This window comes from Triturus cristatus, chromosome 4_2 (genome assembly GCF_964204655.1).
Source record: "Triturus cristatus chromosome 4_2, aTriCri1.1, whole genome shotgun sequence".
Taxonomy (NCBI): Eukaryota; Metazoa; Chordata; class Amphibia; order Caudata; family Salamandridae; genus Triturus; species Triturus cristatus.
Window position 1 is genome coordinate 213861314 of NC_140586.1, and position 22629 is coordinate 213883942.

At 48.9% G+C, this 22629-nt stretch overlaps 1 protein-coding gene across 10 annotated transcripts in view; it reads right to left on the reverse strand.

The window, feature by feature from the left end:
• Positions 1-22629, reverse strand: part of TNRC6B (trinucleotide repeat containing adaptor 6B) — a 1192955-nt gene that overhangs the window by 228585 nt on the left and 941741 nt on the right. For 7 of the 10 annotated variants that reach the window (XM_085601248.1, XM_085601245.1, XM_085601246.1 and 4 more), the window contains 4 exons: positions 19693-19843; positions 17935-18072; positions 17087-17263; positions 16755-16922 (listed from right to left, as the gene is read on the reverse strand). In XM_085601248.1, the coding sequence (XP_085457374.1) occupies positions 16755-16922; positions 17087-17263; positions 17935-18072; positions 19693-19843 (634 nt within the window). The remainder of the gene's footprint in view (positions 1-16754; positions 16923-17086; positions 17264-17934; positions 18073-19692; positions 19844-22629) is intronic. The other 3 variants (XM_085601251.1, XM_085601247.1, XM_085601242.1) reach the window with 1 other exon arrangement.

Genomic DNA, 22629 nt, shown 5'->3' on the forward strand with positions numbered 1-22629 from the left:
CAGCTTCTTTCCTCGAACTGTGCTTCTGAGCTATGGGTTAAGTGCCCACCACTGCTTCTCTCTAGCATTGAGTGTTTTCAGCCTTAATTCAGCATAGGAGTTACAGCCCTCTGTTTTCTGGTCCTTTGGTAGACACAGATTAAACTCATGGTGGCAGTGTTTCTGTACAAATTTGCAGTAGCATGTTCAAGAAGGACCTAAATGGTGTGTACTCCATGCATTACCTTCAATCTCCAAACCACGTGGTTGATGACCCAATGGATTTCTTAGGTGAAAATCTGAAGGCTTTCTGTAAAAAGAAGAGATTATCTTTGACCTTTGGTGCTTACCCTTTGTTTTTCAAGATATCCAGTTATTCAGGCCAGACTTCTTTCTTCTGTTTGTCTTTTCATTCAGACTCCATGAAAGATCAAATAACCTTAAGATGGCAACTACGCTGTGTGCACATCTGAAGTCAGGAAAGGAGGGACATATCACCAAATGACCCCCGACCCCCAATCAAAAAAAGAAATAGAAAATTCTGGACCTAACCACTTTTGGTTAATGGGCAGCATATGACAAGATAAAATGCATGCTGCAAACTACATTCAATTCCAAATGGGGGCTGGAAGTGTGTTTGGGGGAAAGAATTTTGGAAAGGGGTGTTGGGGGGGTTTGAGATGTAACACTTTTAAGGCCTTTCATGAAAGCTTTAACAGGTATTTTGATAATAGATAGGTGCTCCCTGTTCTGCAAGTACCCTGCAATTGCTGCCAAAAGTAGACGGACATAAGTGTATGATATCCTAGGCTTTTGCAGATGTAGCAAATGATCTCGTACAGAGACCACAGGGGGGCTGTATTGTGTTTATTAATCTAGAAGTGAACAAAGTTTTTCCACTTCCATGTAGGCCTGTTTAACATCGAATGATCATGCACTCATCTGGGGGTTTCAGGTACCAGAATCCTAGGTCCGAAGCCACCAAACTGCTAGGTTGAGTTTACTAGGTTGGCCCGAAGCAGAGTGAGAATGTCCGGCATCAGGACATTTTCTGGTGTGGGCTGACCGCCATCTCCAGGAGCAAAGAATACCAAGGTTGTTTGGCCCAGGTTGGCATCACTAGGATAAGGGTCATGGATACTAGCCTCATTTTCCAGACCTCATAGGGAAAAAACAGAAGAGGAAAAAAGCATAAGCAAATATCCCAGACCCATTTTTCCATTGTACATTGCTCATTGCTGGTAGAGGGGGGGCTCCTGGAGCAATGGTATTGTGCGTTTAGGGGGGTGGCAAATAGGCCGATAGTTGTAGTGCCCTACTGACTGAGGAATCTGTGGAGAATTTGTTGATGTGCCCAGCTTAGAATAGTTGTCAGACCCTGGCAAATGCTGCACCAAAAGAGGCAAGTTGTTGTGAATCATCCAATACCAAATCTCATGTGCTAGTGCAGATGTAGTACATGGCTGTCAAGTTGTCCAATCTTTTTAGGATTGTTTTGCCCCTGATGATCTAAAGGAAAGCAGGTAAAACTTCCCGGTAGCGGGTGTGACAGCCCGGATACTGTGGGGTCCAGGTGTCACGTACAGTCATGAGGTGGAAGTGAGCTTCCCACCTTGTGAGAAGTTTGTGGTAATTGTCACCTATGGATGGAGGTTAGGTAAAGCCTATTGAGCAACACATTGCTGCCGTTCCACCACACGAAAGCTGAATTTTGGCCTTTACCAATACTTGATTCTCTCCATTGCTTTTGGAAGTAGATGCATGTGTATTCTAGTTTGCAGCACAATGGCAATGCACGAGGCAATCTCCAAATAACTGCATTATTATGCTTACATCAAGAGGACGTCTTGTCTGAAAAAGAAGCAGCTTTTGAATGCCATCATACTATCTTGCTTAGAGTAGCCTTTCCCAGTGACGGCGTTTGGGATGGACTCTAGGAACAGCTGGGTTTGTTGAGATAGAGAACGGATTGTTTTACCCAGACGGTAAATCCTAACTTGTGGAGTAAGGACACTGCTGCTTCAGTGTGTGCTAGGCATTATTCCCACTCTTTATCAGCCAGTCTTCTAGATATGGAAAGATGTGCTTGGCGTTCCGGTGTCTATGCAATCACCAGCCTAGACTCTTTGGAGCCATGGAGACCATCTATGGTAGAACGTAAATGGTAGTGCTGTACAACAACCGCAAAGGTACGGCTGGTGAGCAGAATAAATGGGGATGGGGAGGTGAACGTAGACGTTTTAATGGACTTAAAACGTCTACATTCACATACTTTACCATGAAGCACCTTGTTAGAGCAGTGGCATGACATTTAGCAGGGTAGGTATATGCTCGGACATGATGAAGTGGTTCAGAAGCCTTAAGTACACATAATTTTTGCATATTATTATGTATGAGAAATACACTCCTTTGCTGTGCTGTGTGGTTACCAGCTTGATAGTTCAAGTGGCTAGGAATGCCTTCACCTCTTCCTTGAGCAGCTAAAGGAAGAGCTAGGATGAGAACGTTACTTTGAGGCTGGATGTTTGGTGGCGCGTGTGGAACTCTAGGCAGTACCCATCCCATAGCACCAAGACCACCAATCTCTGCAAAGTAACAGTGTCCCACCGGGGGACAACGAACTTCAGTCTTCCCTAAAGAAGTGTTGAAAAATGTAGGGAAAATGGTAGGGTGGATCACATGTTAAGAGGCAGAAGCACCCTGGTTTGATTCACCTCAGCCCTGGACTAGGCCATTACCTCTGTAGACACTGTGCGAGAAGGGTTTTGTGGGCTGCATAGTCTATAAGGCCTACTGTTGTGCTCGCAGCCCTGCTGTTTCGTGGATATAGGTGTCCTGAATTCACCTCTGGATTTATGTTTGTGAAAGCAGGACTTTGTAAGGATGATTGTAGGGCACCTATAGCTATGCCAATGCCTGCCTTTCTCAATTTTTTCTAACCTCTTGACAAACAAGTTACTTACCTTCGGTAACGATATATCTGTAAGAAACAGTAGTGATAGATTCCTTACCTTAGAATTACCCCCAGGCGTCAGACTGGATCCGGAAAGTTTTCGTCAGCAGTACCCCTGCACGTCGGAAGATCGTGTTGTGTGGCTCCGTCCGTCATTGGCGTCGTGGTCGCCGAGATAATGTCACGGCAGCTATTTAGAAGCCACCCTTGCGCGCTGACGTCAGTTCTGTACACGACTTTCCATGCCAGGAATGCAGAGCCATGGAAGATACTGACCACTGGTGCCTTGAAACTAGGGCCCTGAAAGGAATGACCTCAACACTAGTAATAAGTTCACAGAACGGGGAGGATGGGTGGGGCGGTAAGGAATCTATCACTACTAATGTTTCTTACAGATATATAGTTACTGAAGGTAAGTAACTTGTTCATCTGAAAGAAACACGTAGTGATAGATTCCTTACCTTAGAATAGATACCCCAGCAATACGAACTCCGGTGGTGGGTCTGTGAACCAAGATCACAACAGGAAGACCCTGCAAACAGAACGGCCAAAGAAGCAGTCTCTCCAGACTTGGCTGTCCAGGCAGTAATGCTTAGTAAAAGTGTGCAGCGAGGCCCACATTCTGCCTGACAGATGTCTTGCAGGGGGACACCACGTCCCAATGCTGTAGTGGCTGCCGTCGCCCAGGTGGAATGGGCGTGCAGCCTCACCGGAGGCTCCCTTCTAGTCAAAGAATAACAGGCTTTGATACACAAGATGGCCCATTGGGAAATGGTCCGCTTGTGTACAGCCCGACCTTTCTTGGAGCCAACGTAACCAACAAAGAGTTGGTCATCCACTCAGAACTGTTGTGTGCGGGTCAGGTAAAATGAGAGCGCAAGTTTTGGGTCCAGACGGTGGAGCCTCTCTTCCTTTCTGGAAGGATGCAGAAAGAAGGTGGGCAAAGTGATGGTTTGCCCAATGTGAAAAGCAGTGACTACTTTTGGCAGAAAGGATCGACGGGTTCTGAGCACAACTTTGTCCGGATGGACAGATAGAAAGGCAAATGCTACTTACCAGTATGCATCTGTTCTTGGCATGTAGAGCTGCAGATCTACACACTGTGCATAGATCACCATCTGGTGTTGGGTCCTCTTGGAAAGTCTTTGGAAGTCACGAGGTATCTGACTCCTCCTTTGGATCGTATTGCGCTATTGCGCATGGTCTTCGGCTCCATCCTCAGATTGTTTTTCGCCAGCAGGAAAATGGAGCGTAGAAATAAGCAGTGAAGATGCCCATGTGTGCTGTATCTAAATAGGATAAACTGGAACGGATGAACCATCCGGGGGGGGGGGGGGGGGGGGTATGGGGGGTGTAGATCTGCAGCTCTACATGCCAAGAACAGATGCATACTGGTAAGTAGCATTTGCCTTTCGTGGCTTACGAGCTGCAGATTACACGCTGTGCATAGATTATATAGCAATACTCGCTCCTAGCGGCGACCACTAGTATCTGTTGCAGTGGTTTGAAACAATGTTTTGAGTACAGCCTGGCCCACACTAGCTTGTTGCTTAGTTTGCACATCTACACAATAGTGTTTAGTGAAAGTTTGCGGTGTTGACCATGTAGCTGCTCTGCAGATATCATCTATGGGGATGTTCCCTAAGAATGCCATGGAAGCCCCTATCTTACGTGTAGAGTGGGCTTTAGGGGGGAACAGATAGCGTTTGTTTTGCCTTGTGGTAGCAAATCTGAATGCATTTGACTATCCACCTAGCTATCCCAGATTTAGAGATGGGGTTGCCTTTATGTGGTGGTGAGAAGGAAACGAACAGTTTTATCTTACGAAAGGGTTGTGTTCTCTCGATGTAGTAGAGTAAGGCTCGTTTGACATCTAATGTGTGGAGAGCTCTTTCTGCAACGGTTTGTGGTTGCGAGAAAAATACGGGTAGTTCCACAGATTGGTTTAGGTGAAAGGGAGAAATGACTTTAGGGAGGATTTTTGGATTAGTACGGAGAACCATCTTGTTATGGTGCATTTGCAGAAAGGGTTCTTGAATGGGGAGTGCTTGTATCTCGCTGACCCTTCTGAGAGAAGTGATGGCTAAAAGAAAAGCAGTTTTCCATGTTAGGAATTGAAGTTCACATTTGCGTAGAGGTTCAAAGGGAGGCCCCATTAGTCTGGTGAGAACGATGTTTAGGTTCCACACCGGTGAGGGCGGCACTCTTGGGGGAATTATTCTTTTGAGGCCTTCCATGAAGGCTTTTATGGCAGGTACTCTAAAGAGAGATAGATGTTGCCTGTTTTGTAGATAAGCTGCTATGGCTGCAAGGTGCAGTCTAATAGACGTGTAGGCTAGATTGCATCTATGTAGGTGTAGTAAATAGCCTATGATGTGTTGGATGGGCACATCTAGGGGATTGAAGTTATTGTTGGGACAATAGAGCACAAAACGTTTCCACTTGGCTGCATAGCAAGCTCTAGTGGTAGGTCGTCTAGCTTCTTTAATGACGTTCATACAGTCAGGGGGAAGATGTAGGTAACCGGATTCTAAGATTTCACGAGCCAGATCGCAAGGTTGAGCTGAGCTGGGTCCGGGTGCCTGATCTCTCCATGGTTCTGGGTTAAGAGGCGTGGAGAGAGGTGTAATTTTTGGTGCGGTACTACAGATAGTCCCAGCAGTGTGGTGTACCACGGTTGTCTGGCCCAAGTTGGAGCTACTAGGATGAGAGTGAGGGAGTGTTGTTGTAGTTTGCGCACCACTAATGAAATGAGTGGGAGAGGCGGAAAAGCGTACGCAAATCTGCCTGACCAGTTCATACATATCGCATTGCCTTTGGACAATGGGTGTGGATATCTAGTGGCGAAGCTTGGGCATTTGGCGTTTTCATGGGTGGCGAAGAGGTCTATCTGTGGATGCCCCCACATTTGAAAGTACGGGTGAAGAACTTGTGGATGGAGTTCCCACTCGTGGATCTGTTGTATCTGTAGCAGAGTCCTTCCTCTTTGGAGGCGGAGCAGGCTTCTCCAGATGTCTCTTCTTAGTAGAGAGCGTCAAATGTCCAGATTTTGGATCCTTGGTAAGAGTTTTTTGCAAGGGATCCGGTGTAAATAACTCTGGTGAGGTAAGTTGGTCCGTCGGCGCCGAAGGCGTCGGGCCGATGATTTTTTAGGTTTTCCGTGCCGGTTTGATGTTTAGAACCCGGCTTGGGACCCTCCGGTCTCTTGGTCGGCGCCAAGATGTGCTTCGGCTTGGAAGTGTCGGTGCCGGTGGCCTTGTGTGGTTTGGTCGGCACCGAAGATGGCGTCGGTGCCGAAGAGCTGTGTTTCGACCCAGAGGGCTTCGGTGCGGAGCTCGGTCTCGAGGTGGAGGCCGGTTTCTTTTTCGGTGCCGAAGTGTGTTTCTCGGCACCACTGGCAGGCTGGCTCGAGCCCGAGCCGCCGGAAGGCTTACTTGGCTTCTTCACCGGGCCCGAAGTTGGCGTGTGTGAAGCAGTGTCTCTGGTCTTGCCTAGGCCCGGAGGCGAAAGCGTGACCGAAGCCTTTTTGGGTGTGGGTGTGGGTAGATTGGTACTCACGACCCTCTGCGCCGGGGTGATGTCCTCCACATCTGACTCGTCGGCCTCGGAAGCGCTGACGAGGTCCTCTTCGGTACGATGATGTTCCGGATCGTCGATGTCGTCTCCGAAGATGTCGACTGGAATGGACGTCGAAGAGTGTGCCATGTTCCTTCTGGCTCTTCGGTCCAGAATAGTCTTTTTGGATCGGAAAGACTTACAGGCCGGACAGTCTCGAGCCTCGTGTTCCGGGGAAAGGCAAAGGTTGCATACCTCATGAAGATCGGTGTGGGGAAATTTGGACCCACATTGAGGGCACTTTTTAAATGGAGTTCTTTCCATGAGCCGGGACCGGAGCCTGGGTAGGCCCGAAGGCCGCCGTCGACGACTGGAACCGAAGGTTTGTCGATGAGAAGGCGCGTTGATTGAAGAGATCGTGATCGAAACAATACAGCGATTGGGGTGAGGATTGCGCGTTGATCGTCGAACTGGAAGCTGTTCGGAACCGGAGCGCAAAGATCACATCCGAGCCCGATGGCGGAAAAAAACAATCTGAGGATAGAGCCGAAGCCCATGTGCAATATGATCCAATGGAGGAGTCCCCGACCTCGTTACTTCCAAAGACTTTCCAAGAGGAAAAACAAACTGCAAACATCCGGGCCCAATACCAGATGGCGATCTATGCAAAAGTGTGTAATCTGCAGCTCATATGCCTCAAACATAGAGTTATCGGTTTAAAGGTAAGTACTCGACTGGCAGAGTTGAGGTTCTGGGCATAGACTCAGGGGTCCCCCAGGGTCAGGTAGGTACAGTTGGTTCACCCTCAGCGACTCTAGGGCGGCCGGGTGCAGAGAGAGTTAGGCCCAATGTTATCCTATGAGGGATAGGGGGGCCTTGGTTGGTGGCTGCTGACTAGCAAGCCACGTGGCTGTGGGAGCTGGGCTCCTGGTCCCTTACTCAGGGCAAGTGGGGAAGTAGGTAGGTGTAGAGGTTGCACTGCCGGGGCCACTCGGGCGGCTGGGTGCAGGGTGCTTTTGAGCCATCGGGCGCTCAATTGATTTCAATGGGAAATCTCAGGTTTAGAAAAAGACTGCAAGCTCGGGGACGAGGATTCTTCAGGTGCCACCACCACTTCGAGAGGTAAGTTGGGTAGTTGGAGGATAGGTAGGTACCCCCGGATTGGGCACAGGGGGCCTCGGGGCACCGCGTGCAGGGGTGCCTTTTGGTGGCGGGAAATCTTACCCTCTGTTGATCGCGGTAGGGGGGCACCTTGTTCTGAGGCTGCAGGCTTCTTCAGGGGTGTCGAGGGAGGTCCTTGGGTGCCGGACTCAGGGTCACAGTCGCCGTGGTGTCGTCCTCGTGGTCTTTGTTCATTCCGGCACTGGCCAGGCTTGGCTGGTGCAGAGTGTGCTGGGTTCGCGGTTCCCGGCTGCTGCCAGGGATTAGAGGTAAGTTTTGAGTAGAGCCTCTACTCATGGGAGTCCCAGGGGCTTAGAGCCAAAAGGTAGCCAGGTCCTCCGGGGTTTGTGAGGTTGCTGGCCACAAGAGATGCCGGGTTGGAGCAGGTTCGAGGGTCGACAGACCGGTAGGGCTGGGGCCAAAGCAGTTGGTGTCTTCCTTTTCTTAGCAGCTGCAGGGCAGGTCTTATTTCTTCTTGCTCTTCTTTGTATTTTGGAATCTGGGGAAGGATGGTTCAGGGTGCCCCTAAATACTAGATTTAGGGGTGTTACAGGTAGGTGAAGGGCAGGGACCTATGGGTCCCTGTCCTAGGGTGGGTACACCCCCTATCCTGCCTCTCTCCTGTGGGAGGGGGGCAGTAGCCTAGTCCTGATAGGGTAGGGCTTCCCATCTTTAAGATGGCGAGAGCCCGGAGATGTGCTTCACCTCGCCTCCCCCACCTGAGGGGTGGGGTTGGCAGGCTGGCACATCCCATGTCCTTATTTGGGGTTTCCGGCAAAGCTTCCCGCCAGAGTGGGGGGTTGCAGTGGCCTGGGGAAGCTCACAGAGGCGGAATGCCTTTGAAGCTTCCCCCTGCCCATCGTGGGGGAGGAGATTTAGCACCTCGCCCAAGATGTGCATTGTTGCAGGCCCAGAAGAGCAGGGGCTCTCCCACCCAGGGGTCCAGCAACATGTCTGCTGTGTGGCAGCCTAAGAGCAGACGTGGATTGTAGGTTAGGTTTAAGGGGGCATCTCTAAGACGCCCTCTGGGGTGCTTGGTACATTAAATCCCACACTGGCATCAGTGTGGCTTTAATGTGATGAGAAGTTTGATACCAAACTTCTCAGTCTTCAGTGTTGCCATTATGGTGCTGTGGAGTTCGTGTTTGACGAGCCCTCAGCACCATGTACTCTTAAATGGCAGCACTGCACTTACAGTGCTCAGGAATGGACCTGGGTACTGTAGGGGCACAGGGCTCCTGCTCCTGTGCCCACACCATTGGCATAAGGCTCCCAGCTAGAGGGGTGGCTGATGTATGCCATGGTATTGTAGGTTATGGGCATGGCACACAGGGATGTGTGCCATGTCGACTTTGTTTTTGTCTTGCACCCAGACACCCAGCCTGCAAAGGCAGTGTGTGTGTGTTAGGGTACAGGGCCCCTAAGGGTTTCACAATGAGTGCTGCAGCCCTTAGGGGCCTTCCCTGGTCACAAGGCCCTGGGTACCTAGGGTAGCATTTACCAGGGTCTGACATGTGGCCAGGGTTTGCCAATTTGGGTTCTGTGTGTTTTAGGGAAGGCACATAGGCCCTGGGCACCTGATTGGCAGGAGTCCAGGGCACAGTCAGTCAAAGTACATTCAGCAAAAAGTGGGAGCATACCATGCAAGAAAGATGGCGCTTTCTCACAGTTCCATATAGCGGTTGACTGGGCAGGGAATAGGATTGATCCATGGGAAACTCGTTGCGGGACTTATATTGGTGGTGAGGTAGAATTATTTCATTTAGGTGAGATGGAGTAGTTTCTTTTCTGTAACTCCAGTTCTGTAGTAGGGGTATCTCTGTTATAGTCATAATCTAGTGAATAGTCCCGCCCATGTGCGTGGACCCCGGAGCAATAAAAAATAATCTCTAAAAGGTGACAAATCATGTAGACCTGCATACACCTTTAAGAGAGAATTTAATTTAAAGACAGATAATGCAGCCTATACCCACAGGCTACACTGTCCAGTACTTCAACTAGAATTCCACCAACAACCACAAACAGCACTGCCTGTCTAGTTTTTCTCCCCATAGGAAAAAACCCTGCCTCTACCAGCAAAAGCCTCTGGAATGATAGAGAGGAAGGAGTGGACAGACAAGCCCCATAGGCTGCCATTATGTGGCTTAAAACAGGATACTGTGCCTTTAAGAAAACTTTCCAGGTTTCCAGAACTTTCCCCAGTATCCCAGAATGCCCAGCAGGTCCCATTTACTTTCAGTTCTTTTTGAAGGCGTAGCACGCCAGACCTGTAGCATTCTACATATGAATAAGTATCTCTCCACCGGGGAGGAGGGCGGGCGCTTAGGACTATAACAGAGATACCCCTACTACAGAACTGGAGTTACAGAAAAGAAACTACTCCTTCTGTAGTAGGGGATCTCTGTGTATAGTCATAATCTAGTGAATAGAATGGCAAGCCCATCCCCACACAACAAAAGCGGTGGAGAACACACAAGACACTACCACTACTGTGCGAACAAATTTCGCAGCGAACCCTGCCCAACCTGAGCATCTGCCCTGGCATCCGTGTCCAGACAGTAATGCGCAGCAAAGGTATGGACCGACTTCCAAGTGGCCGCCTTGCAGATTTCCGCAATCGGAACATTACGCAGCAAAGCAGTCGTGGCAGCTTTGCTCCTGGTGGAATGAGCCTTAGGTTTACCCCCTAAGGTCTTATTAGCCTTTTGATAACACAATTGTATGCAGGACACAATCCACCGAGAAATGGACTGCTTAGAGGTCGCAAGACCAGTCCTGACTGAGCCATAATTAACAAACAATTGGTCAGACCTACGAATATCCTTGGTCTTATCCAGATAAAATTTCAACACCCTCCGAACATCCAGGGAATGGAGAGACCTTTCCGCTGGCGAAGAGGGATTCTGAAAGAACGTAGGTAAAGTTATGGTCTGGTTGACATGAAAATCAGAGATAACCTTAGGAAGAAATTTAGGGTGAGTACGCATCACAACCTTAGCAGCATGAAATACAGTACAAGGTTCTTGACAACATAATGCCTGAAGTTCACTCACCCTGCGGGCCGATGTAATGGCCACTAGGAACGCCGCCTTCCAGGATAGGTGCTGCAATGAAGCCTTGTGAATGGGTTCAAAAGGCTCCTTCATCAGTCTGGACAGCACCACATTCAAGTCCCAGGAAGGCGAGGGAAGTCTGACGGGAGGAAACACTTTCTTCAAGCCTTCCAAAAAATCCTTGACCACAGGGATCTGAAAGAAGGAAGTCTGTGAAGGGCATTTCCTGTAAGCAGTCAAAGCAGCCAGATGAACCTTAATGGAATGGAAATTAAGGCCAGACTGCGCCCGATGTAAAAGGTATGGAAGGATGACATCTTCCTTACATGTTGTCGGATCAAAGTTCTTGGACTTACACCAGATACAGAACCTCTTCCACTTGTAAGCATAGGATGTCCTAGTGGAAGGTCGCTTAAGCTCCTTCAGAATGTCCATACAATCGTCTGGTAGATTCAGATGGCCATATTGCACTATTTCAGGAGCCATGCCGCCAAACTCAAAGACGAGAGGTTGGGGTGCACCATCCGCCCCCCGAACTTCGTGAGAAGGTCCGGCCTGCACGGCAACCGCATGTGAGGAAGGAAAGACCGGTGAAGAAGGTCCGTGAACCACCACTGCCTGGGCCACTCCGGGGCGATCAGGATCATCCGCGCCCTGGACTGGGACAGCTTGATGAGCACCGCCGGAATCAGGGGAATGGGTGGAAAAGCGTACAGAAAGCTGTTCGACCAATCGATACATAGCGCATTCCCCAGCATCCCCCGCTGGTAGTACCTGGATGCGAAGTCTCGGCATTTGCTGTTTTCGGCGGTGGCGAACAGATCTACGTCTGGAGTCCCCCACCTTGCGAAGACTTCTCCTAGTACTTCGTCGTTTATGACCCATTCGTGGTTTTCCTGAATCAGCCTGCTCAAGGCGTCCGCCTGAGCATTCTGCACCCCTGGCAGATGCGTGGCCGTAATCGTCAGTCCTCTGGCCAGCAGCAAGTGCCAGATCGCCTGCGCCTCCTGCGACAGTGCGCGATCTCGACCCCCCCTGCTTGTTGAGGTAATACATCGTGGTTGTATTGTCCGTCTGTATCAGCAACAAGTTGGTCTGGAAGGACGGAAGGAAGGCCTTCAGTGCCAGGAAGACAGATCTGAGTTCCAGGAAATTGATGTGGTACGTAGATTCCAAAGGAGACCACTTTCCTTGAATCTGCAAGTCCCCGGAATGCGCTCCCCAGCCCTGGAGAGAAGCATACGTCACTACACTCGTCGAGGGAATGTCCTTGTGGAAGGGAACCCCCTTGAGGAGGTTTTCCGCCGAACACCACCACTTCAGAGACTGAAGAGCATGCAGCGACAGTCGTATCTTGTCGTCCCAAGAGCCTGTCCTCTGATCCCACTGATCCTCCAAGCACTCCTGCAGTGGTCTCATGTGAAGCCGTGCGTGAGGCGTGAGGAAGATACAGGAGGCCATCGATCCCAGTAGAGAAGACACCTTCCTCACTGTCGTCGATGGAGCAGTCCTGAGGTCCTGAGCCTTCCGAAGGAGTGATAACCGTCTCTCCTCCGAAGGAGAGACGCTTGCTGACCGCGTATCGATGGAGGCCCCCAGGTACTGTATGCACTGGACCGGAGTCGTGACCGATTTGGACATGTTGACGTGTAACCCCAGCTTGTGTAAGAGAGCGCACGTCCATCGGAAGTGATCTTGTGCTTCCGAGAAGGATGAAGCCTTGATCAGCCAATCGTCCAGATACGGGTAGACAAACACCTTGTTCCTCCGCAGGTGTGCCGCCACCACCACGCACTTCGAGAAGGTCCTAGGAGCAGACTTTAGCCCGAATGGCAATACTGTGTATTGATAGTGATTGGCGCCGACTTGGAATCGCAGGAACTTCCTGTGCTTCCTTGCTATGGGCACATGGAAGTACGCATCCTGTAGATCTATGGCACAGAGCCAGTCTCCCCGTTGCAGCTGAGGGTAAATCTGGTGCAACGATAGCATGCGAAACTTCTCTCTGCGAATCCATTTGTTTGCCTGTCGCAAATCCAGAATGGGCCTGAACTCGTTCTTGTCCTTCTTGCGAACGAGGAAGAACCGAGAGTACAGACCTCTTCCCCTTTGAGACAGAGGTACTTCTTCTACCGCCTTTTTTCTCAACAAGATGTCTGTCTCCGCCTGGAGCTCTCTCAGCTGGAATCGATAGCTGACCGGCGGAATCGCTGGAGGCGGGCTGATAAACCTAAGATTGTATCCATTGCAAACAATATTCAGCACCCACTTGTCCTGAGTAATTTTTCTCCACTCTGCCGGAAAAAATTGAATGCTTCCCCCCCACTGGAGTGGATAACGGTTGAGGGGGAAGTAGCCGCTCAGGGCCGAGACCCGGCCGGGCCCTTGGTAGTGGTAGTAGCCTGCTGGCCTCCTCTACCCCTCTGGCGCTTCTGGAAGGGCTTGCGGAACTGCTGCTGTTGTTGCTGCTGCTGTCCCGAACCCTGCCCACGCCCTCTGCCCGAAGACTCGAACCGCCTCTGGAACGGGCGCTTCTTCTTCTCGGCCTTCTCCAACCAAACGGCCGTCAGGGTTTCCGCCTCCGCCTTCATGCGGGCCATCTCATCGTCCGCATGTTTCCCGAACAGGGTTTCCCCCGAGAAGGACAGGTTGGCCACTCTTTGCTGCGCCTCTGGCTTGAGGGACGTCAGGCGCAGCCACGAATGCCGCCTCTGGTGGACGCCATGACAGTAGGCGTGGGCGGCCAGCAAGGATACATCCGCCGCTGCGCCGATCACCTGATTAGAAACCAGCATGCCTTCGCGCACTGTCTCCAAGAAGTCCTCCTTCTTGTCCCGGGGCAGCAGGTCCGCATACGGCCCAACAAAGCCCCTGCACTCGCCGCCTTCATGGTGGTGGCGGCGGTCCCACACACCTTCCTGCCCGCAGAGTCCAGCCAGCGGCTTTCCTTGTCAGGCGGTACCGTCGACGAAGGGGCGGTCGCATGTTGCTTCCTCGCCACCGTCACGATGACCGAATCCGGCTTCGGGTCCACTCTCAAAAAGGTAGGGTCCGACTCCGGGGCCCTATACTTTTTCATGAGCCTGGAGGGGGCGGCCTTCGCCATCGCGGGAGTGAGGAACAGCTCCAACGCGGGTTCCACCAGTCCTGGTACAAGAGGCAGTAGAGGGCGAGACAGATGTTTCTTATGAAGTGTCTCGAATATCACAGACGTCGTGGGTGTTGGAACCGTCACCGTGATACCCAACTTTGCTGCCCCTCTCAACAGCACCTCTTGGAAAGAGACCAAATCGTCCACCGGAGACACCCTAGTCCCCGGCGAGTCCGACAGCGTCGGGGAAAAGTCTCTGGTCGAGGAGCGCGTGTGCGACCTGGACCTGTGCCTCCTACGGCGCCGTCCTGAGTCCGACGATGACCGTCCACGGCTCCGTGACCTTCTCCTCCTGTGAGAGCGGGAGCGCGACCTCTTCGGCTTCGGCCTGTCCGCCGGTCTAGCCGGTCCCGGCGACCGCGGGCGTCGTGGCTTCGGGGTCCCCTGCGGCGGAGTCGGGTACCTCGGAAGGGAAACCGACCGCGGGGGAACCGGCGGCGGTCCCACTGGAGTGCGTGGCAGCGATCGAGGTGGGGCCGGCGGAGGCAGTGTCCGCGGCTGTGGAGGCGGTGGAGGTGGCGGTGGTGGAGGTGGAGGAGGCGGCGTTGGTGGTGGAGGAGGAGTCGGAGGAGGTGGGAGAGGAGGCGGTGACGGAGGCATCCGAGGAGGCGTATACACCACAGAGTACACCGATTCCGGTGACTCTCTCTTCCTCGACGTCGACCTTCGCCTCAACGTCGACCTTCGCCTCAACGTCGACCTTCGCCTCGACGGCGACCTGTGCCTCGGCGGCGACCTGTGCCTCGGCGGCGACCTGTGCCTCGGCGGCGACCTGTGCCTCGACGGCGATCTCCTCGACCTCGAGCGTCTCGACGTCGATCTCCTCTTCGGCGGCGACGTCTACCGTCTCCTCTTCATCGACGGCGAACGGCGATCTCCCCTCGACGGCGAGCACAGACGCCGGGTCCGATCTCGACGCCGACTGCTGGACGGCGCCGAAGACGGCGTAGTCGCTGACGATGCCGACGGCGGCCTATTCAGGTCCCTCGACGTCGATGCTTCTCCCCAGAGCCCTGGGGAGACGGCGAACAGACGGTGGTCATCCTCCTCGACGTCGCAGTCGACGCCCTCGACGTAGACGAGGAGTGGGAGCGCTTACTGGTCTTCCTGCCCCTGGGGAGCCCCCCAGAGGCCTCAGTATGGGCCATATCAGCCCCTCCAGACCCACCTGGTGCCTTCAGTCTTCTCTCCTCCAGAACTTGAAGCCTGATTTTCATTCTGTCCCTCAGGGTCCTGGCTGAGAACGAGTGGCAGATGGTACAGTCTTCAGGCACGTGGGACTGGGGAAGGCAACCTATACACACCTCGTGTGGATCAGTTTTAGCCTTCTTTCTACCACATTCCAGGCACTTGTCGAACAAGCCAGGCATGTTGACAGTACCAGCTACTAAGCACTTGAAAAAGTGACAAAAATTGACAAAATCTAAAAAAAAACCCTTGAAAAGGGGAGAGCTCAATGCTCCAGGGTCCTGCTAGCAGGAGCCGGAAAAAAGAACTGAAAGTAAATGGGACCTGCTGGGCATTCTGGGATACTGGGGAAAGTTCTGGAAACCTGGAAAGTTTTCTTAAAGGCACAGTATCCTGTTTTAAGCCACATAATGGCAGCCTATGGGGCTTGTCTGTCCACTCCTTCCTCTCTATCATTCCAGAGGCTTTTGCTGGTAGAGGCAGGGTTTTTTCCTATGGGGAGAAAAACTAGACAGGCAGTGCTGTTTGTGGTTGTTGGTGGAATTCTAGTTGAAGTACTGGACAGTGTAGCCTGTGGGTATAGGCTGCATTATCTGTCTTTAAATTAAATTCTCTCTTAAAGGTGTATGCAGGTCTGCATGATTTGTCACCTTTTAGAGATTATTTTTTATTGCTCCGGGGTCCACGCACATGGGCGGGACTATTCACTAGATTATGACTATACACAGAGATCCCCTACTACAGAACGTTGGTTCTGTTCTGTTATGAGGTGAACCACTGAAGGACAGTACCGTTGATACCTGCACGTTGAGAGAAAGTATTTCTTATTTTTACACAGTGAGGCTGCACAACCACACTATCCATTTATTACACCCAGTTTCCTAACAAGGTTCATAGCCCAAGAGCAGTTCTTGCAAATAATCTGATGCAGCCTCCTGCAATCCCACTCCAATGTATAGGTAAGGACTCGAGACATTCAACAAACTGAAACAGAGAACTAAATCAAACTAGTGGAAGAATTGGAATGGATACAGAGAACAATCTTGTCTAAGGAAAATTGTGGTTTGCAAATTAAATACGTGCAAACATAAGGAAACTATGCCCCCTCCCCCAACCCAAGTTAATTTCACGTATATAGCACTTCATAGCCCTGACACGGTGCAGACGTGCCTACAAATAGTTATCATGCTACACTATGATGAGTGCTTGGTAGAAAATGGTGTCTGAAGTGTTTCGATAACACAGGCCAGTAACCATAATGGTGATTTTATCTTGTTTTAGGTTGCTGTACCTAGGAAACGTGACCGAGAGGATGCATGATCTTTACATTAACTGTTTACTCTGAAAGATTCAGAAGGTATCTACAAAGTTCACCTAGGAGCAACAGAAGAACAGCCGTCATCCACTGGATAGAGGCAGACATGGTACACTCTTAACAATACACAAAGAAAGAGGTAAGCAAACTGTACACGTGCATTGAATACAGACAGGTATGGAAAATTCTCTTATACCATTTAGGATCAATAAAAAATAACATTAGGAATGAGATGAGAGCGCCCCATGGTCAGACTACATACTGACTCCCTCCCAACCCAACAATAAAGGATCTATATGCGGTCCCAACAAAACCTCCGAAACCCTTAATACAGCTACACACCAAGTGCACCATACATGACTATTTAATGATGCTTCTTATGCCAGCTGTGGCCAATACCTGTGGTGTTGTCACGCAGAAGCTGGTGGTCAGTATCTATGATAGGTGATGTGGCAGGGCCCCCCAGCACGCTGCCCGGGGTAACATAGGGGTCAGACTCCGGATCAATGTTTTGGATGCCTTTCCATGGCACGCCCGGCTGGAACTCTGCAGCAGGAAGATAAAACCCTTCATACAATTATTCAGGTGGGTTGTATGAAAAAACACATTTTCAATTTCAATTCGTTTTGAGCACTGTTTTCAAATATATTTCTAATAGCAAGAAAAGTTAGATGGACCAAATGGATAAGTAACTGAATAATTAAACATGATGGAAGTTTGCATTAGAATACCTGGGGGCCAGCTGGCATTGCTGGCTTTGCTTCCAATCTTATTAGTTGGTGGGGATTTGGCAGGCAGCCAGCTATCACCTGTTGGACCTGGGTGGCCCCCAAGGTGGTCACCAGACATCATTTCATACTGGTTGTAGGGTGAGCCACCGCGGGCCTTGCCTGGGGGAACAATGGCACCTTGAGGGTCGAAAAGTGAAAGAACAGTATTGACCTTCTTTCAATGATAATCTTCTATACACATCATAGCACTTGAAACAAAATAGAGACAAAAGGTCCAGAAATACATTATTTTACTGAGCACTAAAATCGAAAGAGCGCGACCCTCATCATATATGGATATAGTTAACGTGAAATTCAACACCTTATTCAAAATCTTTGGAAACCCCAACAATTTTGTTCTGGAGGAGTTATTTTTTTTTCTCGTCTCAACAGATTTCCTTAACACAACACACTTTGTAGAGATGGTCTAAATTTAGACACTCTTGGCTAGCCTACCATGGAAAGCACGATAACCACATTCAACTGCTGTAAGCACAAATACTTTTCTGTTTGCAACCTTGCTCTTGGCTTCAGAAATTCATGCGTATAAGAATTTAAGTGTTGGAAAAGCGAAAGGGGAAGCTTAGTTATGTTTCTCCAAAACTGACATTCTACCACTATTGTCAGCGGGCCAAACTTGTCAGGACAATACACAAGGACAAAAAAGATAATAAAGTCAGGCATATTAATCGCAAACAGTCACTAAGCTTCAGGGCCTCCAACGATTAACGGCTGGACCAGACCAGGACCTACATTTACTGCAGAGAAGTCTCTCCCGCTAAACCCAGCCCCAGAACGTGCGGACATACCATTCTTGTGCATATTGACCTCCTGTGACACAGCAGAGGGGAGCCCATCCATCATGGAAGTCCACTGTTTAAAGCGAGACTCCGAGCCTGCCTCTTTCCCGCCGCTGATACCATAATCCATGCTGTTCGAGCCAAAGCCTGAAAAAAATTGATTCATCTGTGAGGCAGGCAGGTTTCCAATGCAATAAATCACCAAGAGAAACAAGTCGTTCCAACACTGGTCAACCGATTCCTAAATGCAAATGTTAACTTTTAAGTCACATTCCCCCAACAGCTCAGCTTAAGAACATGCAACCACTGTAAATAAAGTGACAGGTGATAAGTGAGATAACGGCAAGAGACCAGGGGATAGATTACGTTCAAAAGGTTAGGTAATTCAAAAGAGTGACTTTCAAGAACCTCTTTCTAGAAAATGGGCAATCTACTCATTTGTATCATGCCACTCCAAGCATAGTTACAGTTTCATATTCACTACTCAAAAGCCATGGTTGGGATTGTTTAACCTTGTCACTGAGAAGGATCAAAGGCATAGTTATCCTTCTCAAAATAACAGTTGTAAATATTCTCCACTTTCAGGAACTCCTTCAACGCGGAAGGGGATATTGCACAGTGGAGAGAAATATTTTCCTAAGAATTAAAAACATATTGCAGCCACTGTCCTAAAAACAGAAAGATCTCAAGCAATGTAAAGAAGTTTTGGTATGGGTGAGAGAGGCTGAAAGCAGGTAAAACCAAGCTTCTTTTGGCTGGCTTTAACTGCTACACACGTGCTAACATCACATTTTAACATCCTAATCCCTACCACTGGCACAGATGCAAGAGACGTTTATTTCCTGGTAACCAGTATCTTTTTAATAGGCTTATTTACTCAGCGATTTGCGAGGTCACTGCATATATATTTTCCTTGTGCTTTGCTGTTGAAGAATGCTCTCAGAATACAGTTGGATTACCTCCCCCAGCACCCCTCTGCTTGCTGCCACTCGAGGTGACCTTCAGAAAGGGGTTAATTTATTCCCGGCAGTGAGGTAATTTTCAAAGTTGTGAATCAGAGAGACATGGATATTAAGACAGTAAAGATATTTTCTTTCTTGTAATAAACTAATTTCGGTCATAAAAGAAGCATTTTAGCGTGCAGCTGCAAAGACTATAGGAGCCTGATCACTGTAGGAATACTGTTTTTAATGCACAGATCTGTGATTTGCCCCTGGGTTTCAACGCAGAACTTGGGTTCCAACCTGGGGTTACTTAGAAATGTCTTATTGGTAAATAATGCACACTGATTTTGACATTACTTAAACCATTAAACTGGTCTTAGCCAGGCGTGGTGCAAACTTGTGAAAAGGTTTGAGTCTACCACTGCTAACAAAAGATTCTATTTAACTGACTTAGAAAGCAGCATGCTGAGTCCAGTTTAATTGTTCAATCCTAGAGTGCAGACTTCAAGTTACAGTAATACTGGGGTACACCTCCAGCCTAGCCTTCAGCAACCTTGCTATTGCTCCACTGGATCCCATACAGAGCTCTGCCAATGCACATAAGCTTACGACCCCCACACAGCTCTGTTGATGCAACTGTTTTGACCCGCAGGAACAAGTTGCAAAGGCTCACTTGTGCACCTCAAAATGCAACTTGTAGCATTGGTGTTTCTCCAGAAAGACATTGCTTATAAAAGGTTTCACTACACAAACTCTGCATATCCAATATTTTTATGTTAAAAGACAAAAAATACAACTGCAATTAGGTGACTGTAGTACTGACCAGATCCAAACCCAGACATCGGCCCTTTGGCCTGAAGGTCTGTGAGCCCCGAGTCCATGTGCGGCTTAGGGCCTACTGGGTGAGAAGGGGAGTGCTTCATGCTGGGCTGTCTCTGCTGCTGTTGCTGGAGGGCGTTCACCATACGGACAAGCTGTGGAGCAAAGGGCAAGCCCAAATGAGATAAACGAAGTACAACTGTAGTTGTAGAGACTGGACGGACAACACCGTAACCCTCCCTCCCCTCTACCCAAATACTTTGTTATATGTACAACTCAAACTCCAATTTTATATTTAATATGTCTGTCAGCTGATAAAACAGGTTTACATCAATACAAAATTAAAACAGAAAAGAAATGTTGCCATTCGGGAGAAGCTCACATCTTGGGCTAGGAAGGTGGGCATTTTGGGTGGGTGTATGTGGGGGGAGGGGCACTGGAATAACACTGAAGTCTCATGGGCAGGGTAACCAATATACCATATCGTCCTCTAGGAAATCGCGAGACGGTATAACTACAACAGTACGAAAATCAATAACCGATAAAAAATAAAAAAGGTGTCAATGTTCAGCTAATTCTTATTTTTTCCAAGAAAATTACAAAAAAATATTTATTTACATACAAGTAAATCGTCCTAGCACTTATAACTAGAGATAGTTATCAAAACCCCAAAGCTCCTAGCACCTTTGGGACCGGAAAAGCAACTTAAATGTCCTTGTTGCTCACTACTCACTTTAGGGGTCAGGTGGGTTAGAAAAAAATCAAGCATTTGCAATGCAATAGGTATCGCATTTTAGAAACTTTGACCTATTGATATTGTAAATGACAATGCATTTTATTTTTGCAGGTGTTTTTAAACACATAAATAAATGGCATTGTCATTTACAATGCCAATAGGTCATAATCTCGCAATTGTGAGACCTTTTGCATTGCAAATGCTTGTTTTGAAGATTACATCCAAGCAAATAAGTGATTAGGTGGCAGTTTTGTTGCCTGAAAAATCAGCTTTCAATGTGTCAAGTCTTACACAATTCATAAAGACCTTTAGAAAAAGCTGACCTACGCATGGTGGCGTGTTTGCTTTTACAGCCAGTCTCCCGGTTGGTTCCCAACACACAATCTCGCAAGCGGTCAGTCTAGTTCTCTTGTTCATGACTCGATTAATGGATGCTTCATTACACTGTTGGCACTCTTCCTTCATGTCACCTACTGCTCAATACGTGAGGACAGGCAGAACTGCTTTCTGCACAGCGCACTTCTCTGGTCCTTCGTGTAACTCAATTAACGCCACTGCTTGGTGAGAAGTAAATAAGATGCGGTTTACTTGAAGTGTTTTAGTTCCAAATGTGCTTTTCAGTGTCCTTGTCTGAGATGCAGTAATATGTGCAAGGTATGAGAGATGTGTATGTGCCACGTCACGATCACATCCGTGCATCACAGATGTATGTGACTCGAGGTCCCTCCCTCAGGTAATAAGAGATTAAAATGTAACATAACTGTCCCGTTGTCATCTGGGTTTCATACCGGGAGTTTATTTTGTATTTAATTGCGTGGGGAGTGTATTGTCCTTGGGTAGTTTCACTGCTTCTTACAAGCGCCTCCTGTAAGTGTGGGGGCTTCTTATTGCTGGGCGATGGGTGCTGCTGGCAGCTGTGTAGCAAATATGTAGATTTTAGTTGATGTAGAGGGTTTTACACTTTATATACATGCATTTAAATCTGCGCTTACATACATCTATAGTTACGCATATTTACAAGTGCACTTCGTTCCCAATACAACCAGTGCATGGGGGCTAGCCTTGTAATGCACATAGATTCAGACATGTATTACTACAGTGCAAAGCACACATTTTTAGCACAGTATCGTCAAATAAACCCCTCCGTGACCTGCGCGGCTTCACACAAGGACCAGGCCTGAAATAACAAGAGTTTCCTCTGCTTCGGCTTCAAGGCGCGTATTTGTAACTAGTGCGAGTGAAAGAACGGTGTGTCATACATGCAGATGGCCAGAGTTTAATAAATTGTTTATCACTAGCACATCGCCAGTCCACACTTTGCTTCTGCTGAGTTGTGGCTCCGCCCCACATCAACTGATGTCACTGCTGTATTGAATGGAGTTAAATGCCAGCTCTGCCCTTCAGCCTGAACTGGAGGAAGTGACGCAGGTTTGAGATTCTGTTCTGGTCCCAGGAATGGACCCTGGGCCCACCTAGGGTACTCGCTGAGGGTGAAGTGATCCCTGACAACAATGGAGAAAAGCAAACAACACAACTTCTGTACGTCCTATCACACGGGCAGATAAAGGCGTATGGATTCATAGTGATGTCATCAATGATGCGATATGGAAACTTACGAGTGATGTGTGACATTACTGCACTGCAGGGCGTTACGCTCCCTCCACCAGGGATTTCTTTCAGGTAATTTGAGTGTTTTTTAACAACACATTGTTAAGTCTTACAAGCAAAATAATGAAAATGCGTTTTGTGCGACTACAGAACATCTCATGGTGCCTTAATGACTCATCTGTACTTCTCGTGTCTGCAGTTAACTCAAGAAAGCCAAGTGATTAATTCATTAAAACTCATCTCATTTATTTCACCACTTTGTATCAGCTGCAAATCTCATTCTTTCTTTTATTCCATTTACATCTCCACCTAAACAGGGCCCCAGTGAGTTTAAGGAATTAAATTGGGATATTGGGGAACTTTGATGGTGAAATGGCAGCCGCCATGAAATATCTAAAGCGGCCGCCATTAACGAGTTGGCATCCCGCGAGTGAAAAAAAAAGTGAAAGGGCACTCCAAATATCAAAAGCGGACACCATTGCAGAGTTGGCGTCCCTCGAGTGAAAAAAAAGTGAAACCGTGCTCCAAATCCCAAAAGCGGCCACCATTGCCGAGTTGGCGTCCCGAGAGCCACTGTCCCCTTCAGTGTCCATAAAC